This window comes from Manis pentadactyla, chromosome 6 (genome assembly GCF_030020395.1).
Source record: "Manis pentadactyla isolate mManPen7 chromosome 6, mManPen7.hap1, whole genome shotgun sequence".
Taxonomy (NCBI): domain Eukaryota; kingdom Metazoa; phylum Chordata; class Mammalia; order Pholidota; family Manidae; genus Manis; species Manis pentadactyla.
Window position 1 is genome coordinate 123,837,081 of NC_080024.1, and position 22,163 is coordinate 123,859,243.

The following is a 22,163-nucleotide window of genomic DNA, read 5'->3' on the forward strand; positions in this document are numbered from 1 at the left end:
TTAGGAAGATGTTTCTTCACATCTGACTTCCTTGTGCCTAGCACAGTGTCTAGCACATGAGAGGTCTTATAAATATTTATGGAATGGATGAGTGTTCCTGTTAATCACATTAGAACATCTAATTAAGAGTACTAATTAGATGTACTAATCCTGCTAAGCCTAAAAAAATGAATTAGCCAAGAAACTCAAGTTCAGTCTATTTGCTAGCTATTATTATTCAGGACTGTCCATTTTAATGCTAGTGTATCCCTTCCAAAATAGTACATTTTGTTCTGGTGTCATTGGTGTATCTGTCTGGGACTTGAAAAGAGCTAAAGGTGTTATTGAAATGGGTTGCCAGTTTGGAATTAGTATCTTCATCCTCAGGCAAAGGCTTACCTTCCTATTTGCTTTTGTAAGAAAATGGGCATATAGTCAACCCAGGAGTTCTACTAGCCACACTGGGCACAAACAAACAAATCTTGGAGTTGGTCCTGTTGGGCAGTGTTTAAATCAAGACCTGTCTTGTCTATTTGACTTTAGAAGAGTAATTTAAACAAGCTCAACATAAGTCTTCATACCCAGGGGTTGATGTTTGGGTTCATATGGTTCAAGTTCAAAATAGAGCAATAAATGACACAATAATCAAATTGCTTTTCATTTTCTGTTTATAGTGTGAGATAGAATCTATATATTAATATTGGAGTAACTGGACCTGAAACTGGCTGCTGCTTTTTGTTATCTATATGGTACTGCAGTGGAGTTGTACATGTGTTTTAACCAACATAGATGCTCCATCAGAAGCATAATCTGAGTGGTGAAGGAGATAGTGGAAAGTAAAATGTAAACAGTGCCTATAATCCTGCTCAGTATCCAATTCAGTTATTTGTCCCTGGGTAAGCATGACACGAGGGCCATGGATCTACTTTTCTCATGAGCCATACCAGACTCTTTTGTGCCTGTTGTAGTGTGAACAACTTGCTGCACCAAATGTGATTTTAGAGTTTCAGGATTTGTATTTAGGAAATATGGTCCATGACTACAAGTCCAGCACTTCTTACACAATTCCACTGAAGCTGAAAAGAAACCTTGGTTGTTGAAACTATGAGGGTAGGTATGGGACCTATTAAGTGGCATCTTCCAAAAGGACTTCTGAAGGTAATTTTCACCATGTATAGTTTCCATCTTAAGAAGTGGCTTAAGCCCCAACCTATTTAGAAAATCTAGATCTGAATTTTGATAACAAAGCTGGGCTTAATTTTGAAGGCACACAAATTCCTTAGACAGATGATTCAGTGTTTTGCAGGTGATAAAGTGTTTCTTCTGTAAAGCTTGAAGAGTCTGAGTTTGTACCCATCCTAATGAACTTCCCTTAGAGCAGTGATTCTCAACCCAGAGCAGTTCTCCACCACCTCCTTTCAGGGAACGTTTGGCCATGTCTGGAAATATTTATAATTGTTACAACTGGGGAGGAGATACTATTGGCCTATAGTGGGTAGAAGCCAGGAATGCTGCTAAACTTTCTGCAGTGCATGGGGCAACTTCCCACAACAAAGAATTATGCAACCCCAAATATCCATGTTACTGAGATTGAAAAACCCTGCTTGAGAGTAAATCTGAGAGAACAGCTTTGCAAGAACTGGCCCAACACCAAAGGCAAAATCTAAAGAATTTTCAAAGTTATGAGACTTTTTTCTTGGGAACTTTTTCACATTGTATGATTAAACCACAAGTTTAAAGTTGATGGTGTTAGTAACTAACTCTGAACTGAGGAGGTCCACAGAATCTACCCAGTTTGGAGCAACTATTATAGAATTGGCTGGCCTAGCCCTTGGTTTCATAAGATGTGCCAGAAATCCAAATCCTGGCAAAATCATCGAGACACCATCACAGATTGAAATCAATTGAAACCACCCAACGACTTATTAAGTTCAGATCTTTCTACCAGCAATTTATCTCTTCAAAGAGAAATTGCATGACAAGAGATTGTAATTGGACACTCTGGACTCAGCTGTCATGGACACTGATGGAAGCAGAACTGGAATGCTCATGGTCACCATATGTTTCGTTGGCCTGTTGGCTTTTTCAGGAATGGTTATATACTTCTTTGAGCTCGAATCACCTACCACCCAGTGTCACATCGTGATTAACAGCCCAAGCTTTTCAGTCAGGCTGATTGATGTTCAAATCCCAGCTCTTTTACATTTGCTTTGCTTGTCAGTGAGGTCCTGCTGGAATAACACTGAGCATGGCCAGAGGGTGTTGGAGGGTGGCCAATGAAGGGACTATTAGCAGGGATGTGGAGAGGGTCACAGGACCATCAGAGGGTGGGGAAGCTCCCAGACACCAGCAGCAGTGGGAAACTGTCAACGTTGCCCCCACCTCCAGACCTGGGAGAACTTAATGAATGGCTGGCACTTAGGAAGAGCTGTAGCCAAAACAGGGTTCTGACAACCTCTGCAGAACTGTGGCCCCATAAGAAGAGAGCAGGGCCTAACCATTCTAGCCTTTCCTTCCTCCCACCTCTGCTGCTGCCTTGCAGGGGCTGACCCATCTGAAAGTGAGAGGGTGTAGACTCAGAAGGAGCTCTCTGTTGAGACCAGCTTCCCAGGGCACAGAGCAGAACAGAGAAGGGGTCTGGAGGAGCAGTCTGAGAGTCCCCCGCCCAGCTGGGTAGCCCTGGACATTCCTTATCCTCTCTGAACACGCATCCTCATTTCTCATTTCCTCATTTCTCACTCTACTCTTCATATCGCTGGTATGAGAAGTAAATTGGCTGATGTGGATCAGGTTCCTAGGATGCACTGGCATGTAGAAAGTGCTTGATAACACAGCAAGCAAGACCTGATATCTAGTGAGATTTTCAGGCCAGGTGAGGAGTGGGTGGTGGACTTTTGGCAAGATGAAGAGAACGAGCTAGGGTGAGTCAGTGTCTGCCTGGGCCGACCTGGAACAGGAGGCGAGCTGGCTGAGGCCCTCCAGGCCTGCTCTTTCTCACCTTCCCAGTCCGGGTTCTTCCTGGTGGCAGTTCCCTGTCCTCTGACTGGGTCCCCTTTTATACTCTCTCAACAATACCACTTAACTTTTCCCTCTTTACCTGTGGTTCTCATCTTGATGGGTTCCCATCCTGGCTTCCCAGCTCTCTGTCCTGTAATGTCTGTTTCCTTTGGATAAAGAATTCATTCCCTTTAATGGCTATGTCTGGGTCATGAGTTCTTCCACAGGATGGTGACAACAAGGTTCCTTGTTACTTTCTCCTGAATATACTGTGGAACTCTTCCTTCTTATTTCTTCCACATTACATCCATCACCATATCCTTTATACAGTTTAATTTTGATTTTTTTGCTCTCATATACTCCCCACAACTCTGACCTTAAAATTTAACTTGAAGCCCTCTGAATCAGGCCAGTGCAGGTTCTAGCCAAATACATTTTTCTGGCCTTTGCTAAGTGTGTTCTGGCAGTGCCAAGATCCCATCAGTCTGCTCTCTCAGGATGTGGTCCAGGAAGACAGATCCCAGCTTTGGACACCTTTTATGTTGCCAAGCATTTCTTGCCATGTCCTCCTTTCATTTCCATACTCACCCACCAGGAGAACGGCTGCCTGGGTACCTGGCTCAAGTCCTCCTCTGCCCAGCCCAAGATACAGGCAGACCGTTGTGTCCTTCTTCTGTTGGAGGTGGTCAGCAGGCATGGGTGGAGAACTCTGGAAGCTCCTGACATGCCTGGTTGGCTTATCACTATTACTTCTGAGCCTGCCTCAAAGGCAGGGTGCAGGGCCCTTACAGGTATGTGCATGGGAGTGGGCGGCCTGCCACTTCCTGCCTGCCAACTGGGCTTGGGCCTTGGCTGTTCCCTCCCAGCTTGGTTTCAGAGGGCAGTAAGAGAACCCTCCATGGAGAGGGCATGAGGGTTTGGAGGACAGTTAATGTGAAGTGCTCAGTAACAGTGCCCCGCAGGGAGCCAGCAGCCTTGCAGCAGCTCAGGCTGCCCCCAGATGCTAACATGCTCTCTCTCTCAGGGGCCCTCTGGGATGAAAACCTTGCCACTGTCCAGAGTCTCAGCCACTTCCTCAGGTGTTCTTCTAGTGGAGTTTTTGTTCATTTTCTGCTTCTATTGAGCCTCACTGACTGGCATTCACCTCTTCCTCCTTTCTATCTGCAGGGTTTGCTTCCTGGACTGTTTGCTCCACTTGAGCAACTGGGAGCTTCACCCATAGCTGCAGGCGTACCTCAGCTGTCCTGGCAGGAAGCATGGTTTGCCTGTGATGCAGCTGTCAAAGGTCCTTGCAGACTAAATGAGACATGGCTTCTGTGAAGCAGCCATCAGTGCCCTTACCATAAAGGCCCACATCCTTACCTCACCTTGCAAGGCTCCCAGCCCTAACCCCTGCCCTTTCAGTCCTCCAGCATGGCCTATGCTGCTGGTCTCTGCACATGCTCTTTTCTCTGCCCAGAATGTTCTCATACCCACTTTCCCTCCTTTTTGTCTCTGGAGACTCTTAAATTTTGGCACAGAGACTTTGTCCCTTCTGAGGCCTTGCTGAAGACCCTTGCCATCTCCTCCTGGGGCATTGTGCTTTTGCTCTCAGAACAGCCATCACATTTATAAATATTTGTAATTGTGTCTGCTGGAAGCCAAGGGGCTAGGATTTCCCTGTGTCCATAGGTGGTTGTGCAGCGGCCAGAGCAGGGTATGCAGGATCACTCTGCTCCTCTGTAACTTCGTGATGACAAAAGCTGGGTCTCATGCATCCCTGTGTTCTCATCACTGGCACCATTGTTGGGCCAGAGAAGGCTCGTGAAATACTGCGAGTAGCAACTGTGGGAAGTTGTGAGCAGTTTTCACCCCCTGGTGTCTACAGACACCTTAGTTATCTTTAGGATTTTTCCTGCAGATGTATATGGTTCCTCCTGTTTCCTGGGGAGTCAGTGAGGGTGGATGATACTTCTCCCTGTGTCTGCCTAGAGTACAGTCAGCCTGGCTTGGGCCAATGACTCAAAACGAGTGTGTGTGTGTATGTGTGTGTGTGTGTGTGTGTGTGTGTAGTGGTGTGTTGGCCAGTGGGGTCCTAATGAAACAGAATGGGAAAGGGAAACAGAAATGTCATGGGACTCATCATGCAGTCTCGGGGTGTTTCCTGAGCATCAGGGAGAACTTAGTGAGTAGGTGCTGGCCCAAGACCCTGCTGGGGCTCTCAGACAGGAGAAGAAGGAGAGGTCTTGGCTCTGCGGGACTCTCTGTCCCTGTCATCCCTATGTTTGATTAATACAGCCAAAGAAGGGCTCTGCCGTGAATCTTGGGTGCTCCTCCCAGGGTCTCCCAGTCACTTGTCATCCAGTGCCCTCACTTGGGTGCCTGGCCACATACCACCGTGATCCCCTTTGGTGTGCTTTTATGTTCTGGTTTCCTAGCCAGGTGGAGAGCCCTCTGAAAGCAAGGATGTGTGTTATACTGATGACATACATGTTGCCTGGTACAAATAGTGCAGAGGAGGCCAGGAATGAGCAGCTATGTGTTTGCTCTATCAACTTTGCTTTTTGTATGCTTGACTTGAATGTGTGTGAATATTATTTAATTTGCGCATATCAGGACAGCCTCAAATGCCATCGATGTGCAGTCAGACCTTCTGGATGCTGTGCCTGTATTCGGTCAGGAGGTAGTTTTGGAGATGACAATCTGCCCAGCATTAATGAAAAAGAGAAACCACCCACAGACATAAATTTCTGACTTCATAAAGTTCAGTTCTAACATATGGGGATGAAATAGCCCAGTTTATTCCCAAGAGTATGTGGCTTTCTGGAACTTGTATGTGCATTACACACCTGTCCACACAGTCACTGCCTGGCTTATCAGGGCCCAGAGTTGCTGCTTAGGTAGAAGGAAGCCCAACCATGGGGTGTATATAGACTGAAGTCAAGCAACCATCAAATCATGGATCCTCCCTACTGTGTCTACCTGGCCTCCTGGGGATGGTGAGTAGACACATGCTTATGGCAACAGCTGCCCCCAACTCCCTGTCGGTGACGAAGCCACACAGAGGCACCCTTGCCAGTTTCTGCTATATGCTCACCAATTAAAGCTCAAATGCCTGCCACATGCTAGCCTGTTGGAAACACATTTTTGTTTTGATGTGGCTATTCTGAAGTAAATGTGTGCAAGAACATATGCTTTCTGTCAACCAAATGATGACGCTGCTATTGCTAAAACTATGCTTTTGCCTAAATGAATGGGGTTTTGTATCTCTGCTAAATACTCTATTTTCAGATGAAAAAGAAATTACCATAAAAATTCCTTCAACACCAAAGGGAATTTTTCTCAAAGGCATGCTCACTCTTTTGCTATACCCACCCCATGTTTTGCTTTTAAAGAAAAGTGCCTGACACGCCCATTCTCAGGCACATGGGCTCACAGTTCTATGCCCTTTGGCTTCCTCCTGCTGCTGCCAGCCAGTACATCTCTACCTTGAAACTTGCCCTCATATCACCAGTTCCTGTAACCTTCCCTCTTGGGGACACTCAGAAGGGACAGCCCGTAGATGGCAAGGCCTTTTCTATCCCAGCCTTCCTTAGTTTAGTCTCCCAAGGAAGCAAGTTCCTGTACTAGGGTAGAGTCCCCAGCAAAAGATACACAATGTATCATCAAGCCGTGGGCATGCAGAGGGGAGAAGCCCTCCACCTTCTACACCAAGTCCTACCTGAAGGGTACTGGGGGGATCCCCATGGAGAAGAAATTCTTACCTGTGATGGTTGGAAGTTACCCAACAGCATAAGGAGAGGCTGGCATTGCATCCTCCCCGCTGCCTGCCTCTCCAGTTCCCTGACTCATTCTCAGAGGAAGGTGGCCTGAGGGCAAATGAGTCAGGGGTCTGGATCCAGGCCTGGCAGAACGATATCCTGCTTGGGAAGCTGAGGGAAGCTGGACCTCCTGCCCAGTGAGGCCTGAGCTTTCCTCTCCCAATGTAATGCCACCTCCGACCTACTGAGGGGCTTGCTCTGCTCACCTCATTTCTAGCCATCCCCACTTAACCTCAGCTGGCAGGACACCTCCACAGAGAAAGAGTTCCCCAATCTGCTTTTTCTTACAGAGTCTGGGCAGGTCTCTTACAGTTCCTACCACATACAGATCCTACCTGAATTTCTGTCCTGCTTTGAGTAGTGTATGCATAGGGCTGAAGTGCATACTTGGGGCTCACTGCGAGGATTCCAGCACTGCAGCCTTGCCCAGCTCTGAACAGCACACCCTCAAGAGTGACCCAGCCTCCTCTGCCTTTCACAGGTGCCAGTTGGGTCAGAATTTTTTGTATTCTCCATCAGTTGGCTATGCATCCACAGCTCTCAGCTGAGAATTTTGCTCAGCAAAAACATGCAAAGTCATACTGTGCCATCTCCCTTCTCCCTGGAGGAGCCATGTGTGGGAGCATGAACATCAAATCTTCAGTCTCGTTAGGTTTACAGGCAGTTTTGTGCCCATGAGAGAGTCTCCTAAATAGCTTTCAAAAGTATGCACTAACTGTGCATTATGAGCAAACATAATTCAAGCAAAGGGTGACAGACCTCACTGGTTTAACCAGTGAAAAGACATTGGGCTTGATTCACCATGGATTTTTTTTCTCTTTCCCTGAAAAGACAAAGGGATCATGTATTAGTTTTCTATTGCTGTGCAATAGAAATATGAATTTCCACAAACATAGTATTTCAAAACGGCACCCATGTATTATCTCAGAGTTTCCACAGATGAGAGGTCCAGCATAACTTAACTGGGTTCTCAGCCCTGGGCAACACAAGGCCACAGTCAAGGTTGTGGCTGGCTGGGCTCTTCCTGGGAGGCCCGGGGAGAGTCCAGCTCCAATTTCATTCAGGTTGTTGGCAGGGTTATTTCTTGTGCTCACAGGGCAAAGGTCCCTGTTCCTTGCTGGATATCAGCCAGGGGTTGCTCTAGAGGCTTCTAGAGGCTACCCACATTCCTTGTCATGTGGCCCCTCCACGTTTATGATTTCTCTTTGCTGCTAATCTGAAAACATTCTGCTTTTATAAAGCTCACCGGGTTGGATCAGGCTCATGTGGATAATCATCTCTTAAGGTCGAGTGACTTGAGACCTGAATGCCTGTTGCACAGGCCCTTTCCAGCTGTGCTTCAGTTAGTGTTTGATTGAATAATGGGGGGAAGGGAGTCCTGGGGGTCATCCTTAGAATTCTACCTGCTGCAGACAGCGCAGAGCAGTCAACCTCAGGCCCACTTCCCCTTGGACCTTTCCAAGAAATTCCTATTATGATTTTAACTTCTTTGTCCACCAGCGAGCACCGGGTGCCCTGAGCCCAAAGCGGAGACAGCACCAGAGGCAGAGGCAGAGGCGGGGCACGTCGCCCATGAAGCCCACGGGGAAGTAGCCCGTGCCCGCGTGGGAGCCCTGGAGCATGAGCCGGCGGAGCGGGCAGCCCTGAGTGAGAAGGAGAAGCAGAACGAGGGGGTGAACGAGAGGGACAACTGCTCGGCCTCCAGCGTCTCGTCCTCCAGCAGCACGTTGGAGAGGGAGGACAAGGAGGACAAGCTCCCCCAGGACCAGGGAGCCGGTAATCAGCCCCTTTCCACAACGTGCCCCCGGGAGCCCCACGGCAGGCACTTGGTTGGCCGGCCTCCGAGGTGACCTCCTGGCTGAGCCCCCTCACTGGGTCGGGTCACTGCGTCCGAGGTGAGGAACGTAGCCAGGCCAGCGGCAGGCCAGCAGCCCCTGCCCGGTAGGAAGGCAGCCCCCCTCAGCCCACTGTGCTGTTGTACCGCCAGCTCTGCAGGTGGGAAAAGAGCCCATACGGGAGGGCAACTGAGGACTTTTGGTGAGGACTAAGCCCCAAAGGAGAAATTCCTTATTTTGTTCTACAACTGTCTAGTTATTAATAGTAAGTATAGCTATTTTTCTGATTTAAATTTAGCACATCATGTTATCTATTCCCTTGAAAGAGATTTTTAAATGAAGTGTGTTAAACCACTTGACTGCACATTTCAGACCAAAGAAATTGTTCAAATGAATCATATGAGCACTCTGGACAGTGTGAGGAGGTCAGTTGCTCTACTGGAATATTCATAATTTAAGTAATTTTTGACAATATACTCAGGACTGTTCTTTTCTATGGTATGAAGTGCATGCTTTTCCTTATGAAATTATGTCTTTGTGGCTTTATATCTGATATTCAGGTAGCCTGTATAATGGTGACTTTCTCAGTAGGGACAAAATGGAGTATTAGTCCTCACTAGGGACTCAGGGAGGTTGCCACAGAGGGTTGCAGGAATTGTAATCCATTCAGATAACCATTTGAATTATGATTCATATGTGACGCCTCAGGGCTGCTTTTTTCCTACCCATGACTTGTGTGTCAGAGTGGCAGGCAGCCGCCTCTCTCAACTACTCTCCTCACCAGGAGAGTAAGCCTTACAGTCAGCCTGCAGTAAGCTACAGAGTAACACTCTTAGGGAGTCTACATTTGGGCCCCAGAGACAGCATGGAAGCTCCAGGAAGGCATGGGCCAGTGGCTTAACCCACGCATGGCTTGTTAGCTCACAGATTAAGAATACGTTGCCTCTGAAGCATGGATGTGTGAAAGAAAAATGAAAGAATGAAGCCAGAGTATTCCCATGAGGACTGTCAATCAATGGCTTTGTCTAAAATAGTTAATACTTGAGTTTTTACCAGTTATAATGTGTTATTAGTTTTTATTCTCTATATTGCTGGTCACTATGATGCAGTGAGACAGGAGGACTGGAAGACTTTATAAGTTTACACCTTAGGAATCACTATATTGAAAATCTTGTGTCTGGTTGGTTGAAGATGTAGGTGCTAAGAGGTATCACATGTATTGATACCTAAGTTATTTTAAAGTCAGATTATAGTTAGTCTCCCAAATTCTACTTGTTACTTTCACATTTAATGGAATTGTGACCCTAGGATGGGGTAACAGGTAGGTCTTCTTGATCAGTTTGGCCTTAAATCATGTTATGTTTATTAGGAATAGATTTAAGAATAACTAATTGTAACTAAGTTTAGCAGGCCTAAAACCTATCAACAAGTTGGATTAGTAAAAATAAGCCAGGGAACAGAACTTTCTTGGATCAGATTGCCCAATATTCTTCCAAATAAGGACAACTTTCCAAAAATGGAGACTCTGTTCCCAGTGAAGAACCATTGACTTTCTACCAAAAGCTGGTGGTGTCCAAGTGCAGGGACTCTGGAAGGCTTTGCAGTGATTTTTTTTTCTTTGCTTCAGTTAGCTGGTGTTAAGAGAGGTGACCATGTTTATTAGTGGTGGCTTATTAGTTCCTGAAAAATCCTACTGCTCACAGGCACTGTCAGCAGCTGTGAAGTTAGGGCAGCTCTTGTTTTTCAGAATGTTCTCAGGTAAATCACCAAGGCAATCTAAATGATTCCCAGTCTTATTTTTAATGATTGTCCCTGTGACTCAAAAATGAATTTGTTAGGGCTTTAAAGAGACTCAGCTTACTCTGGTTGTGTGGTTTTACTTTTGTTTCATGTGTCCCACTTCATAGCATTAGTGTGAGAGGATTTACCCTAGCATTAATCATACTTTGTTGTAATTACCTGTAATACTGTCCTTTGGCTCCACTAGAATGTAAGCTTTGTGAGGATAGGGGTGTCCGCCTTGCTCACTGTGAGTCCGTGAGCTCACTGTGCTTCATAGGTGGGTGCCCAGGACATAGTAAGGTCTCACAAAACTATTGAATAAATGAGTGAAGAGCCATCTGGCTAAGGGAGAAGCTCCATTACTCCCAAGTCTTTCCTCTTATAACTAAGGTATCAGCACCCTGGGTATAATAGAGCAGTAAATCATAGGGGGACTCTGGAAGGTGGAAGGAAGAAGGTAGGCTGCCTAAGAACCTTTGGGCTTGAACAACATAGCAGAGAAATGCCACGTCAAGCCTATTCCCCTAACCAAAGGATTGCCTACCAGAGTCGAAAATCTTTTTGGCTTTTAATACATGCCCTACTCTGGACAAGCACTAATTGAAATACTGCCCTGTCCTACTCCTCCCCATAACCATGGCTTCTGTGGGACCAAAGAGGGAGTGATCTTCTATATGCGCCCACCCTATGGGGGCAGGAGCAACAGTGTTCCAGTTCTCCTTTCTTCCTCACAAGACTGTGGCCTCAGCAGAACTCAGTCTTCAAGCCTCTACTCGGTAGAAGCAGGCAGTGCTCTGATTCCTCTGCTTGGGGTACTATTGCCTAATAGGGAAACGATACTCTGTCTCCTGCAGGCCAGAAGCAGGTGGAGACCCAATTCCCCAACAAGGTAATGTCAGTGGGGTCCTGTGGGGATCTGAGCCTTCACCTTCACCCACCAGGAACTCAACTTCAGGAAGCAGTGGGAAGAGAACCAACCAGCATTGTGTTGTCCCTACCCTCCTTCTTGCTGTGTCAGTGAGCAGTTACACTCACACAGGAGCTATCAGTGTGTATATACACACTAACTCATCAGTGTGCATAGTGTAACACCTAGGGCAACTGACAAGAAAATTATACAAACAATTCAAGTATCCGGACACTCCTCTGTGAGTGTTTGTAACTGCTCATTGATGTATTATGATGGTGTTTTAAAGTACTTGGCAGATAATTCCAACATCTGGCTCATCTCAGTGTTGGCATCTGTTGATTCTCTTTTCCCATTTGAGTAGTGATTACTCGAGTTCTTGGTATGATCAAGTAATTTTCAATTGTGTCCTGGATATTTGGGGTATTATTTGATAGGCTTTGGATCATATTCAGTCTTCTCTCTTAGCAGGTAGTTACCCTTTTTAGGTGTAGCATACAAATCTTGGTGAGGATAGATGTTAAGCTCCCTGGTGGGACCTGCTGTCGCCCAGTTTGAGGGCTGACTCACACTGCCTCGCTGCAGACGGGTGAGGTGGAGGTTCCATGCCCCCTTGGCCCCACTGGCAACTTCCCAGTGAAAGTGGAGCACCGACTCACATCACTTCAGTGCTTCCAAGTGAAGGTGAAGGCTCAGCTTCCAGCACATACCCACTGATTCTGGGTTGGGGAGAACAGAATGAAGACTAGTTCTGCCTCCAGCCACATTAGTCTACCTTATCTGTGCCAGGTGGGGATGGAGGCTCAGCTCCCCACTTGGCCTCGCTGGGGTCAGAGAGACGGCGAGCAGTGGCAGTAGAATCCTGGTTAGTCTTCTTCCCACTGCCCCCCGAAGTTGAGTTCCTGCTGCATATGAACATATTTGAAGAAAAAAAATCTTAGCAAAGAAATAGAAGATGTAAAAAAAAGAACCAAAGGGAAATGATAGAACTGAAACAATGCAATAACTGAAATAAAGTACTTGATGGGCTTTATAATAGATTGAAGAAAACAAAGGAAATAAATACTGCACTTGAAAATAGATATGTAGAAATTACCAAATCTGAAAACAGAGAAAAAAATAGACTGAAAAAATGAACAGAGCCTCCAGGACCTGTGGGACTATATCAACAGAACAAACATTCATTTCATTAAAGAAGGAGAAGAGAAAAAGGACAGTGCTAGAAAAATATTTGAAGAAATATTGGCCAAAATTCCCCATATTTGACAAAAGGCATAAACCTACAGATTTAAGAGGCTAAGCAAATCATAATAAGGATAAGTTAAAAGGAACCCATACCAACAAAAATGATAATCAAACTTCTTAAAACTAAAGACAAAATTTAAAAAGTCTTGGTTGAAACTAGAAATAAATGTATTACCTGTAACGAAGTACCAGTTCAAATGACAGCAAATTTCTCATCTGTAACATAAAGACCAACAGGAAGGGGCACAGCATTTAAGTGCTGAAAGACTGGGACTGTCAACCATGAATTCTGTATCTGGCAAAAGTGACCTTTAAGAATGAAGGGAGAATAAAGACATTCTCAGTTAAAGAGGAACTAAGAGGAATCTGTCATCAGCAGACCTACCCTTAAAGTATGGTTAAAGGAAGTTCTCTGAACAGAAAGGAAATGATGACAGAGGAGGTATTGGAACTTCAAAAGGAAAAGAACAACAGAATGGGTAAAAATAGGGTAAATTGAGAAGATTGTCTTTCTCCTTAAGAGTTTCTTATATTATATTTGGTGGTGGAGGCAAACATTATAGCATATTTAATGTAGTGTTCAAAGTATGTACAGGAAATACTGAAGACAATTATATTTAAAAAATGGGGAGGGTAAAGGGATCTAAATGGAAGTAAGGTTTCTACACTTAGAATACCAGTAGACTGATAGGTTAGTGTGTATATTGTAATACTTACAGCAATCGCTGAAAGAGTTACATTAAGCAATGTACTCAAAACCATTATAAGTCAAATTGAAAATTCTAAAAATATGTTCAAGTAACTTACCCTGAGAGCGAGAAGGGAAAAACAGAAACTGAAACAAAGGAAACAAACAAAGCAAATAAAATGTCAGACTCAAACCCTAACATATCAGTGGTTTGATTAAAGGGCAGAGATTTGCAGAGTGGATAAAAATACAACCAACTGTATGCTGTCTATACAAAGCTCATTTCAGACATAATGACAATGGCAGATGGAAAGTTAGAAGTTGGAAAAAGATATATCATGCCAACATTAATCAAAGAAAAGCAGGAGCAGCTATATTACTATCAGAAACTTCAGAGCAAAGGGAATGACTAGGGGCAAAGCACACAGCATACTGATAAAAGAACTAAGCAAATGGAGAGAGTAAGCAAGAAAACAAGCATTTAAAATACCACCTGGTGGTGCCCTTTTCCCTGTTGCCAAAATAAGAAATTGCCAGCATTTCCCAATAAATGGAGAGTGAGGCAGTCTTTTGAGAGACTCAGCCACTTTATCTGCTGCAGCCTCCTGGCGTCAAAGCAGTCTCCCTTTTTACAGGACTGTCTGACCTGTTGTAAAGACTCCAAATAACCAGATTTTTCCATCGTGTTCTCAAATGCCATCTCCTCTCTCTTTGATGGTGATTATCATCTAAGGGTATTTTGTAAAATATACAAAAGGGCTCAGGAGCTTCTTGTTCTGGTGTTGATCCCATGATGAGGTCAGGCCACTGTGAGCAGAGCATAAAGGACAAAGCTACACTAGGAGAAACAGAGCACAGGGGACCTTTGTACTTCCCCAGTAAGATCAAGAAAGGGCCACATGGGAGAGACCAATGTCTTCTCCCAGCGTGTTTGATCAGACTGTTCTCCTTTAGTAGAAGGAAAACTCCTGATGTTCACATACATGGCCTCTAGGTCTCCTACCACACCTCTCAACAGAAGTATCCACAGAGGCTCTGGATATCTGACAAACTCACATCCAGAAATGGCCACTGCACAGCCCTGCTGGCCCTTAGGAAGCAAGCTCAGAAGAATAACACTCCTGACCACTTATTCGTCCATTCACCCTAGTTTCTGGGGATACAGCAGTGAACAAGACAAGCCCAAATCCCTGCTCTTGCGGAGTTTACATTCCAGTGAAGAGGGTGGCTTAACAAGTAATTATGATTGTCCAACTGATGAGGTGAAGGCAGCAGTATAAATGGAGCACATGTGGAAGACTGAACAGTAATAAGTGAAAAACAAAGCAGTGTTGGGGAGAAGGGAGGGTTGTACAATTGTAGATACAAGGCAGTCAGGGAAGATTTCACTGAAAAAAAATGCTTTTGAGAGAACATCTAAAGAAGGTTGAGAAACAAATTGTGTGATTGACTGGGTAGTTTGTCCAGGGACAGGGGGCAAAGTTCCTAAGGCTGGAATGTGCCTGGTAATTTTAGGAAAGTTTAAGAGCTAATGTAGCTGAAGAAGTTCATGTACGCTTGTCAAGAAAACTAAGGTGAGATCACATAAAGCTTGTGGACATTGAAAGGCCATTGGCTTTTTGTCTCAGTGAAACGTGGCACCTTTAGAAAAGACTCTGTGAAAACAGATATGATCAGACATTTTAATATACCACATGGCTGTTGTATTGAGAACTGACCATAGAGGGACAAGAGTGGAACCTGAGCCCAGCTGGGAGATGCCCTGCAAAGCTGTGGGCAAGAAACCCTGCCGGGTGGACCAGGATCATGGCAGGGGAGGTGGTGAGGAAGGTGGTTGGATTCTGGATGTAACATGAAGATTTATTTAACAGGGCACCCTGTTATGTTGGATGTGTGGAATGAAAGAACAGGAGGAGTCAAGGATGACTCAGGCTTTTGGAACCAGCAACAAAATGACCAAATTTGCCATATCTGATATGAAAACTGCAGGAAAAACACGTTCACTGAGGGGAATGGGAGTGAGGGTAGAGGTGGTATTTAAAGCACTGAGACTGGATGAGCTGATGGCTAAGTAAATGTGCATGGAGAGAGGAGATCCAAGGACACGAGAAGGTCAGGGATGAGGAACTGGCAAAGGAGCCTGAGCACAAGCAGCCTGAAGGAAGGAGCCCACCAGGCGAATGCAGTGTTCTGGAAGCCAAGCAAGGGGAGGAGAAGGAAGGAGTGGTCAGCTGGGTCTACCTAACAGGGAAGCCGTCAGTCACCTAGAAAGGAGCAGCTCTGAAGGGTGGTGGGAGGAGAAACCTCATTAGACTGGGTTCATGAGAACAATGAGAGAAACTGGAGACGGTGAGCGAAACAACTCTTATAAGCAGCTTTACTTTAACTGAAAGGAGAAAAGTTGGATTATAGCTGGACGGCTAAGTGGAGTCAAGTGAGTTTTTTTAAGATGGGTGTAATTATACCATGTTTATATGCCAGTAGGAAGGCCGAGTAGGAGGAACATGGAAGATGCAGGACAGAGAACTGCAGGAGTGTTTTCCAAATGCACACATGGAGTAGTTGACCCCTGGTACGAGGGACAGTTTATCATTAGTCCCTGGAGGGAGGCCATGGTTGGGATTAAGGTGCAGGTGGTTGGGTGGAGAGGGAATGGAGGCCCTGGAAGGTCTTGGGCTTTGTCTGTTAAGTTATTGAACTAGGAAGCAAGGCCGTGCTTGGGTAAAATGAAATGGGGATGGGCAGTTAGAGGAGAGAGGAGGGGGGTGTCAGAGATCATCTAGGGGAGGTCATGGATAAGACTTTCAGGCAGCATTAAGGGTCTCCTGAAGATTAGCAACTATGAACTGGAAGTGTGACCAAATGCATAGTTTGTGCATTTCTCCATGCACTTTGAGCTGTCCAGGTGCTGAGTGGAGTAGGGGGAGAAGCAGAGATGACTCTACAGCCTTTACCACACCTGCTGTGGGAGACCAAGCATCTTGCTTCGCTGTGTTTCATTAGGACAGAAGCACCTTAGTCCCAGTGGCTGGTGGGTCCTGATCAGCTGTCATGGGTAGGCAGGACAGGTAAGGATACTATCTCCCATGAGCCTAGGGGGAAGCCACAAGCAGTGTCACACCTACAGGAGTCTTGGGTCCTGGAATGGGTGCTTTGGACTTTGATGAAGCATCTATTCCTGGTCAAAAGTGTTTTGTCAGCCATGACCACCTTCCTCTTTAATTGCTTTGTTTCCATATCTTTGCTGAAATTACCATGCAAAGACCACATATTGCTAGTTGGTTTTCTCATGGTACATGAGGGCCATTCCACTTTCTCATTTTTTTTCTCTTGTATACTTTCAGGTTTGTGGTCCACGGGTGTTCAGGATGCTGCTGTAAATGAGCAGTGTGGTGACATCCTCACCAACAAACTGTTCATGCTGGACATGCTGTATGCCCATAACAGAAAGCCCACAGATGATGAGGAGAAGGGGGAGGGAGAGGCAGGGAGGACTGAGCAGGGGGCAGAGGCGGTAGCCAGCCTGGCCAGCAGGATATCTACCTTGCAGGCCAACTCTCTGGCCCAGGATGAGAGCATCAGGAGGGTGGATGTTGACTGTCTGGACAATCGGGGCAGCGTGAAAGCCTTTGCCGAGAAATTCAACAGCATATCAGGGTGCATCTCCCCTGATGGTGAGCCCAATGGCACAGTCCTGGAGAAAGCATCTGCACAGCCAAAGACAGAATCTGACTACATTTGGGACCAGCTCATGGCCAATCCGAGGGAGCTCAGAATCCAAGACATGGATTTCACTGACCTGGGGGAGGAGGACGATATTGATGTCCTGGACGTGGACCTGGGTCACAGGGAAGCCCCAGGGCCGCCTCCCCCACCCCCACCCACCTTTCTGGGTTTGCCACCCCCACCCCCACCACCCCTGTTGGACAGCGTGCCTCTCCCTCCAGTCCCCAGTAATTTATTGGCCCCTCCTCCAGTACTCAACACTCCTCAGGGCTTAGGGTGGCCCCAGGTACCCAGGGGTCAGCCGGCATTCATCAAGAAAAAGAAGACCATCCGTCTGTTCTGGAATGAAGTGCGGCCTTTTGAGTGGCCCTGTAAGAACAGCCGCCACTGCAGAGAATTCCTGTGGTCGAAACTGGAACCTATTAAGGTGGACACATCCAGGCTGGAACACCTGTTTGAGTCTAAATCAAAGGAACTGTCCGTGTCAAAGGTATTGCTACCATCCAGCATCCTTCTTGATTTGCTGAGTTACTTTCTGCTGTTGAGTATGACTTAGAAGTTTGTTTTGTTGTGTATAAAACTACCTTTGTGTTGCTTCTGCAATTTGGTAAAAAAAAAAAAAAAGTCAGTATAAAAATCCAAGTACTATAGACAGAGTACTTACTACAATAAGGACTATGCCTGTAATATAATACTCTTTGTGCCATATGCTAGGTGTCAGCTTAATGAGTTAGAGACCCTTAGTACCTAACAGCGACAGTAGTTTACTAACATTATTAGGCAAAGGAACTTTCAAAGATCCAAATAACCTAGAGGAAAAGACAAAGGTTTAACCAGGGGATATAAGCATAATGTTGATGTTAACTAGAGAAAAGTTGACACTAATTTATCTAATGTGTGGACTTTATCCAAGGGATGTGTGTATTTACTTTCACCTTCATTGATTATGATTGATAGTGGTGATTTGAACCTCAGCTATAACCACACAATGCTTTTGCAAAGGCAGTAATCCAAGAGGCATCTTTTTGGATAATGCCCTGGCTGAATCTGCATGCTGCACCTATCTAGATGTTTCCAAATAGCCATATAGTTAGTATCCTGTAATATTACACATGCATCTAGATTTCTTATTTTTCATAAATGTTTGAGGATTCTGTAGGCATTGCTGTGATATTTTTAACAGAGATGTCATATGCACTTTCATAAGTGGACAGCTCTGTATATGAAGTTATTGGACATCAAATGTAAGGTCATGGCTAATGAACACTGACAAAGAAGCTGCAGGATACTGGATCACAGATTTTATTTCTAATGATTCACTGCATTAATAGGGTCTCCTTTACATAGCTAAAAGAACTGTTGTTTTTTTGTATAAACTGTGTGATTCTGGATATATTACAGTTTTAAAACAGATTTAAGACTATTTTCGCTGGAACTAGGGTTATAAAAATACTTTGTAGAATATCATTTAGAGTGAACACACAAGAACTTATTACCATGAATGAATACTAGATGCATGTGTTGTTCCATTTATCATCATTTTGGGCGAGTGTAAAGCTGTCAGAGTTGGGCTCCCCAACCTGCCAGTTGGGCACTGATTCGGAATCAAAAAGTATGTACAAGAGTGCCCTACAGACAAGGAGCCAAGTGACACCATCAGTGCTGGTCACTGTGTGATGCTGAAAGGCCGCACCAGGGAGCTGTAATCGGTTGGCTGCATGTGAAAACTCGTGTGGGGATCTGCTTGCTGCTCATCCTGAGTTGACCTTTTCCCTGGTGTCCATTTCTGCCCAGTCTTAGTGAAGATGTGAATCTAACCCATTTCCAGCTGCAAGAATCCCCCTAAATCAGAATTAAAGCTTTCTTCTGTTTATAAATTCAGATCACTAGAATCCAATAGAGAAAATCATGCCTAACCAATCCTCTCCTTTAGCTAAAATTAGACTACCTTTTGTCCCTTCTAGAAAACAATACCCAGGAGTGATGTTGGGCACCTGCTCTTGGTGTCTGTGTATCCTGACATTCCCAGGCCTGGTAACATATGATGCTGAGCCATCCCCATGCCCCCTTCAGTTCTTACAGTGAGGCCTGGCATTTGGGGGAAGACTGGTCTGGCTGGGTTAAAACAGTAGTCCCAGCTTCCAGGAGTTACTCAGGACCTGAGTGCACAGCACCCTCCAATCTGCTGATCTGGCTGGTCAGTCTCCTTCCCACATGGACTCATCAGGCTGGCTGCAGCCTCTAGGCTTCCCCTGGTTGCTCATGACCCCTGACAGTTGCTGGAATGAGGCTGGGCCTGACTCAGGGTGGGAGGAATAAAAGGGAATAACAGTTTGGCAGTGAAGGCACTTCTCACTTCATTTTTACAAAGGAAATGGATGAATGCTTCCTTGAAAAGATCCACAACAAATGGCTCACCTGCTCTCTCAGTCCCATTGTGGTCAGTGATGAGAGTCTGGTTGGTGCCCTCTCTGTGGCCAGAGTTCCACTCTTGCTCGAAGTAGGTGAGGACCTCTTAAAATATGTTATTGCCTAGCTAAAGGACCAATGTTTGCCTAGTCTTTATGAAATGAGAGCATAAGGGGAAAGTAACATATTGAAAAATTTACCAAACTGATTTCAGAATGTTCTAACATGACCCAGGAGCCCATACCTTTGTGTTTTGGGGGATAAGAAATGTGAGCAGAGGCTAATTTACAAATGTTACAAGATGTGAGAATGCAAGTTAGGATTAAAGCATATCACATGGAGAGTTGAATCCATTATGTATATGTTACAGAAAATGATATAACCAATTTTACTTCTGTTTCTAATCCTTGACTGTGATTTTCATACAACACAGCTATAAACAGCCACTTCTGAATTCTAGCTCAGGAGAAGTTTTTCATTAAACAACTAGAGCACAACAAATATAAAATGAGCTAAACTTCATAAGACAGCACAGAGCAAAGGAATCTGTTTTAGTTTCTTTCAGAAAATTTACAGCAGACCAAAGTTCTAGGACATGGTTAAGACCAGCCAAGTCATCCCCCAAAACAAAGATTCATGTGCCAGATCTAAGACTGGGTGACCACTTATGGAAATAAGAACAGAAAGATGTACTATTTTTTTTTCAAATAGTTTCTGCAACTAGATCTACTTTTTTCTCGCAGCAGAAAATATACAGCTTCTTAGTAAGATGACTTTAATTATGTTTTGTGAAGAAAGAAATCCATTCTAAATTTCATCATATTGTGTTTCTACTGCTGGTCTAAGATGTGAATCACACAGGAGATAGTTACAGTGACCCCAGGAAAAGATGTCAGGGCAGACAGCCTGGTATGGAGTTAGGATTCCCCATGGAATTGACACCATCCTGAGGAGCCCCAGAAGGTGACCTGCCTAATCAAGGGCAGTAAAGTCCCTCCTGCTCCCAAAGGACAAGTTTATATTCCAGATTACAGGCAGACCAAGACAAGGATGGAGCGGAAGGGACTGGAAGGAAGAAGGAGACTTGGTTTCCCGTTTGGGGACTCAATGCTGTCTCATTCTCTTGGGTTCATCGGGTTTATCACAGGAATGGGGGGGCTCCAGAATGGATTTGGAAAATTTGTTCAACATTAGTAATCTTGAAGTTTCAAAATATATCAGAAACTATTAGCAGCAACTTCTTTTTTTAAAAATTCAGAAATGCTGATTTATTTGGTCTGGGGTAAGCCCCAGCCTGGATTATTTTTAAAAGCTCACCAAAGACTCAAACAAAGTTGTGAATCATTGATTTTAAGTGAAAAATGGCAGCATTACTCCCCACTATCATTTTCCACGTGGACTCTCCCACCCTTTCTTCCATTTTCTTCTCCTGAGAAGAGAGTAAAATCTCCCTACCCTATATTCAAGTTAAGGGTGTAAGAGAATATGCTATTTCACTTAGCATCACCCTCAGAAAATCTGAATTCTACCTGGAAATCCCAAATGCAACTATGGGGCATAAGGAGGATCATACATCCTAGTGTGCACAAGAGGGCCCTGGCGCATGCCTGCTGTCCCCAGCTTAATTATCAAGGGCCCTCCCTTTTCCTCTCAAACATCTCCTGGCAAGCATACTAGGTAAAACTACATTGACGTTGGACATGGAACTGTTGTCCAGTTGGTTATAGAAGATTCAAGGGGCAAATATGGGAAATTAATACTTACTTTACCTAAACTTAACAGTAAGGCTAGCCTCTTCTGGCAAATTCTTCCAAAGCTTTATTCCTAACTAAAGGTTTTTTAGCCTTTATTTAGAATTTGTTGATGTTTAGTTGTTCTTTTTCTGCCTTAATGTGTTCCCATGTGTATTGCCATTGCTGCTGTTACAGGACTTAGGACAATGCCATTGTCACATCTTTGCGATGTCTGTCTGTATTGTGGCCTCGTCATCAGTGCCACTTGCTCAACGGATAGTTTTGAAAATGACTGTAGCATTACTTTTGGGCGGTTGACCGGGAGCAAGGAGGAATGACTTGCTATTTCCAGAACTGATGTCTTGCTGAGCCAGACGCAGGGCCTGTGACAGTGCTGCTGAGAAGTGTTTTGAGAGGTTGGCTGCCTTTCATAGAAGCACTCTCAAACCTCGTGGTATTCTCCAGACTCAGAGCTCTCTTGATAAAGCATGACCTTAGTCCTGTTTCTATTTTCAGCCACAATCCCATCTGGGGTGACAAGTTTTATCTGCTAATATCCACTTTTAAAAAGTTACATCCTTTATTTCTAGTAAAATTAATTCAAAGGGGTGATCCTTTGTGTCAGCATTTCAGGAAACTGGAAAACATGCCCTATGCACCTGTGCACACTGCATGCTGCTGCCTTTGGCCACGCCACCTCCTTGCTCCTCACATCTCATACTCTCCCCTCATGAGGAAGTTTCTCGGTGGCCCTTCTCTGGACTACAGAGCCCCAGGACTCTGTGGAGAGGTGGAGCAGGGTTTTCCATTTTATTGTTGTGTTTCAGTTGCCTGGTGTTACCAGGATATGTGGCTGTGTCCTCCGGAATCAGCTGCCCCCAACCCCAGAAACTCCCGGGCTGCATTGCCCCTTAGTAGGGAAGGACTGTTTCTCCGTAACTTGACAGCTCAGCTTAGTATTTGGATCAGCTTGGCATTTGGTGGGCATGTCAGGCTCATTTTAACATCAATTAAGAACTCCTGCATTGTCTGTGGCTTTATCCCCCAACCACTCATAAAAAA

General features: G+C 45.0%; 1 protein-coding gene across 9 annotated transcripts in view; it reads left to right on the forward strand.

Moving 5' to 3' along the window:
• Positions 1-22,163, forward strand: part of FHOD3 (formin homology 2 domain containing 3) — a 525,593-nt gene that overhangs the window by 452,784 nt on the left and 50,646 nt on the right. For 8 of the 9 annotated variants that reach the window (XM_036884979.2, XM_036884980.2, XM_057504129.1 and 5 more), the window contains 2 exons: positions 8,277-8,552; positions 16,578-17,449. In XM_036884979.2, the coding sequence (XP_036740874.2) occupies positions 8,277-8,552; positions 16,578-17,449 (1,148 nt within the window). The remainder of the gene's footprint in view (positions 1-8,276; positions 8,553-16,577; positions 17,450-22,163) is intronic. The other variant, XM_036884981.2, reaches the window with a different exon arrangement.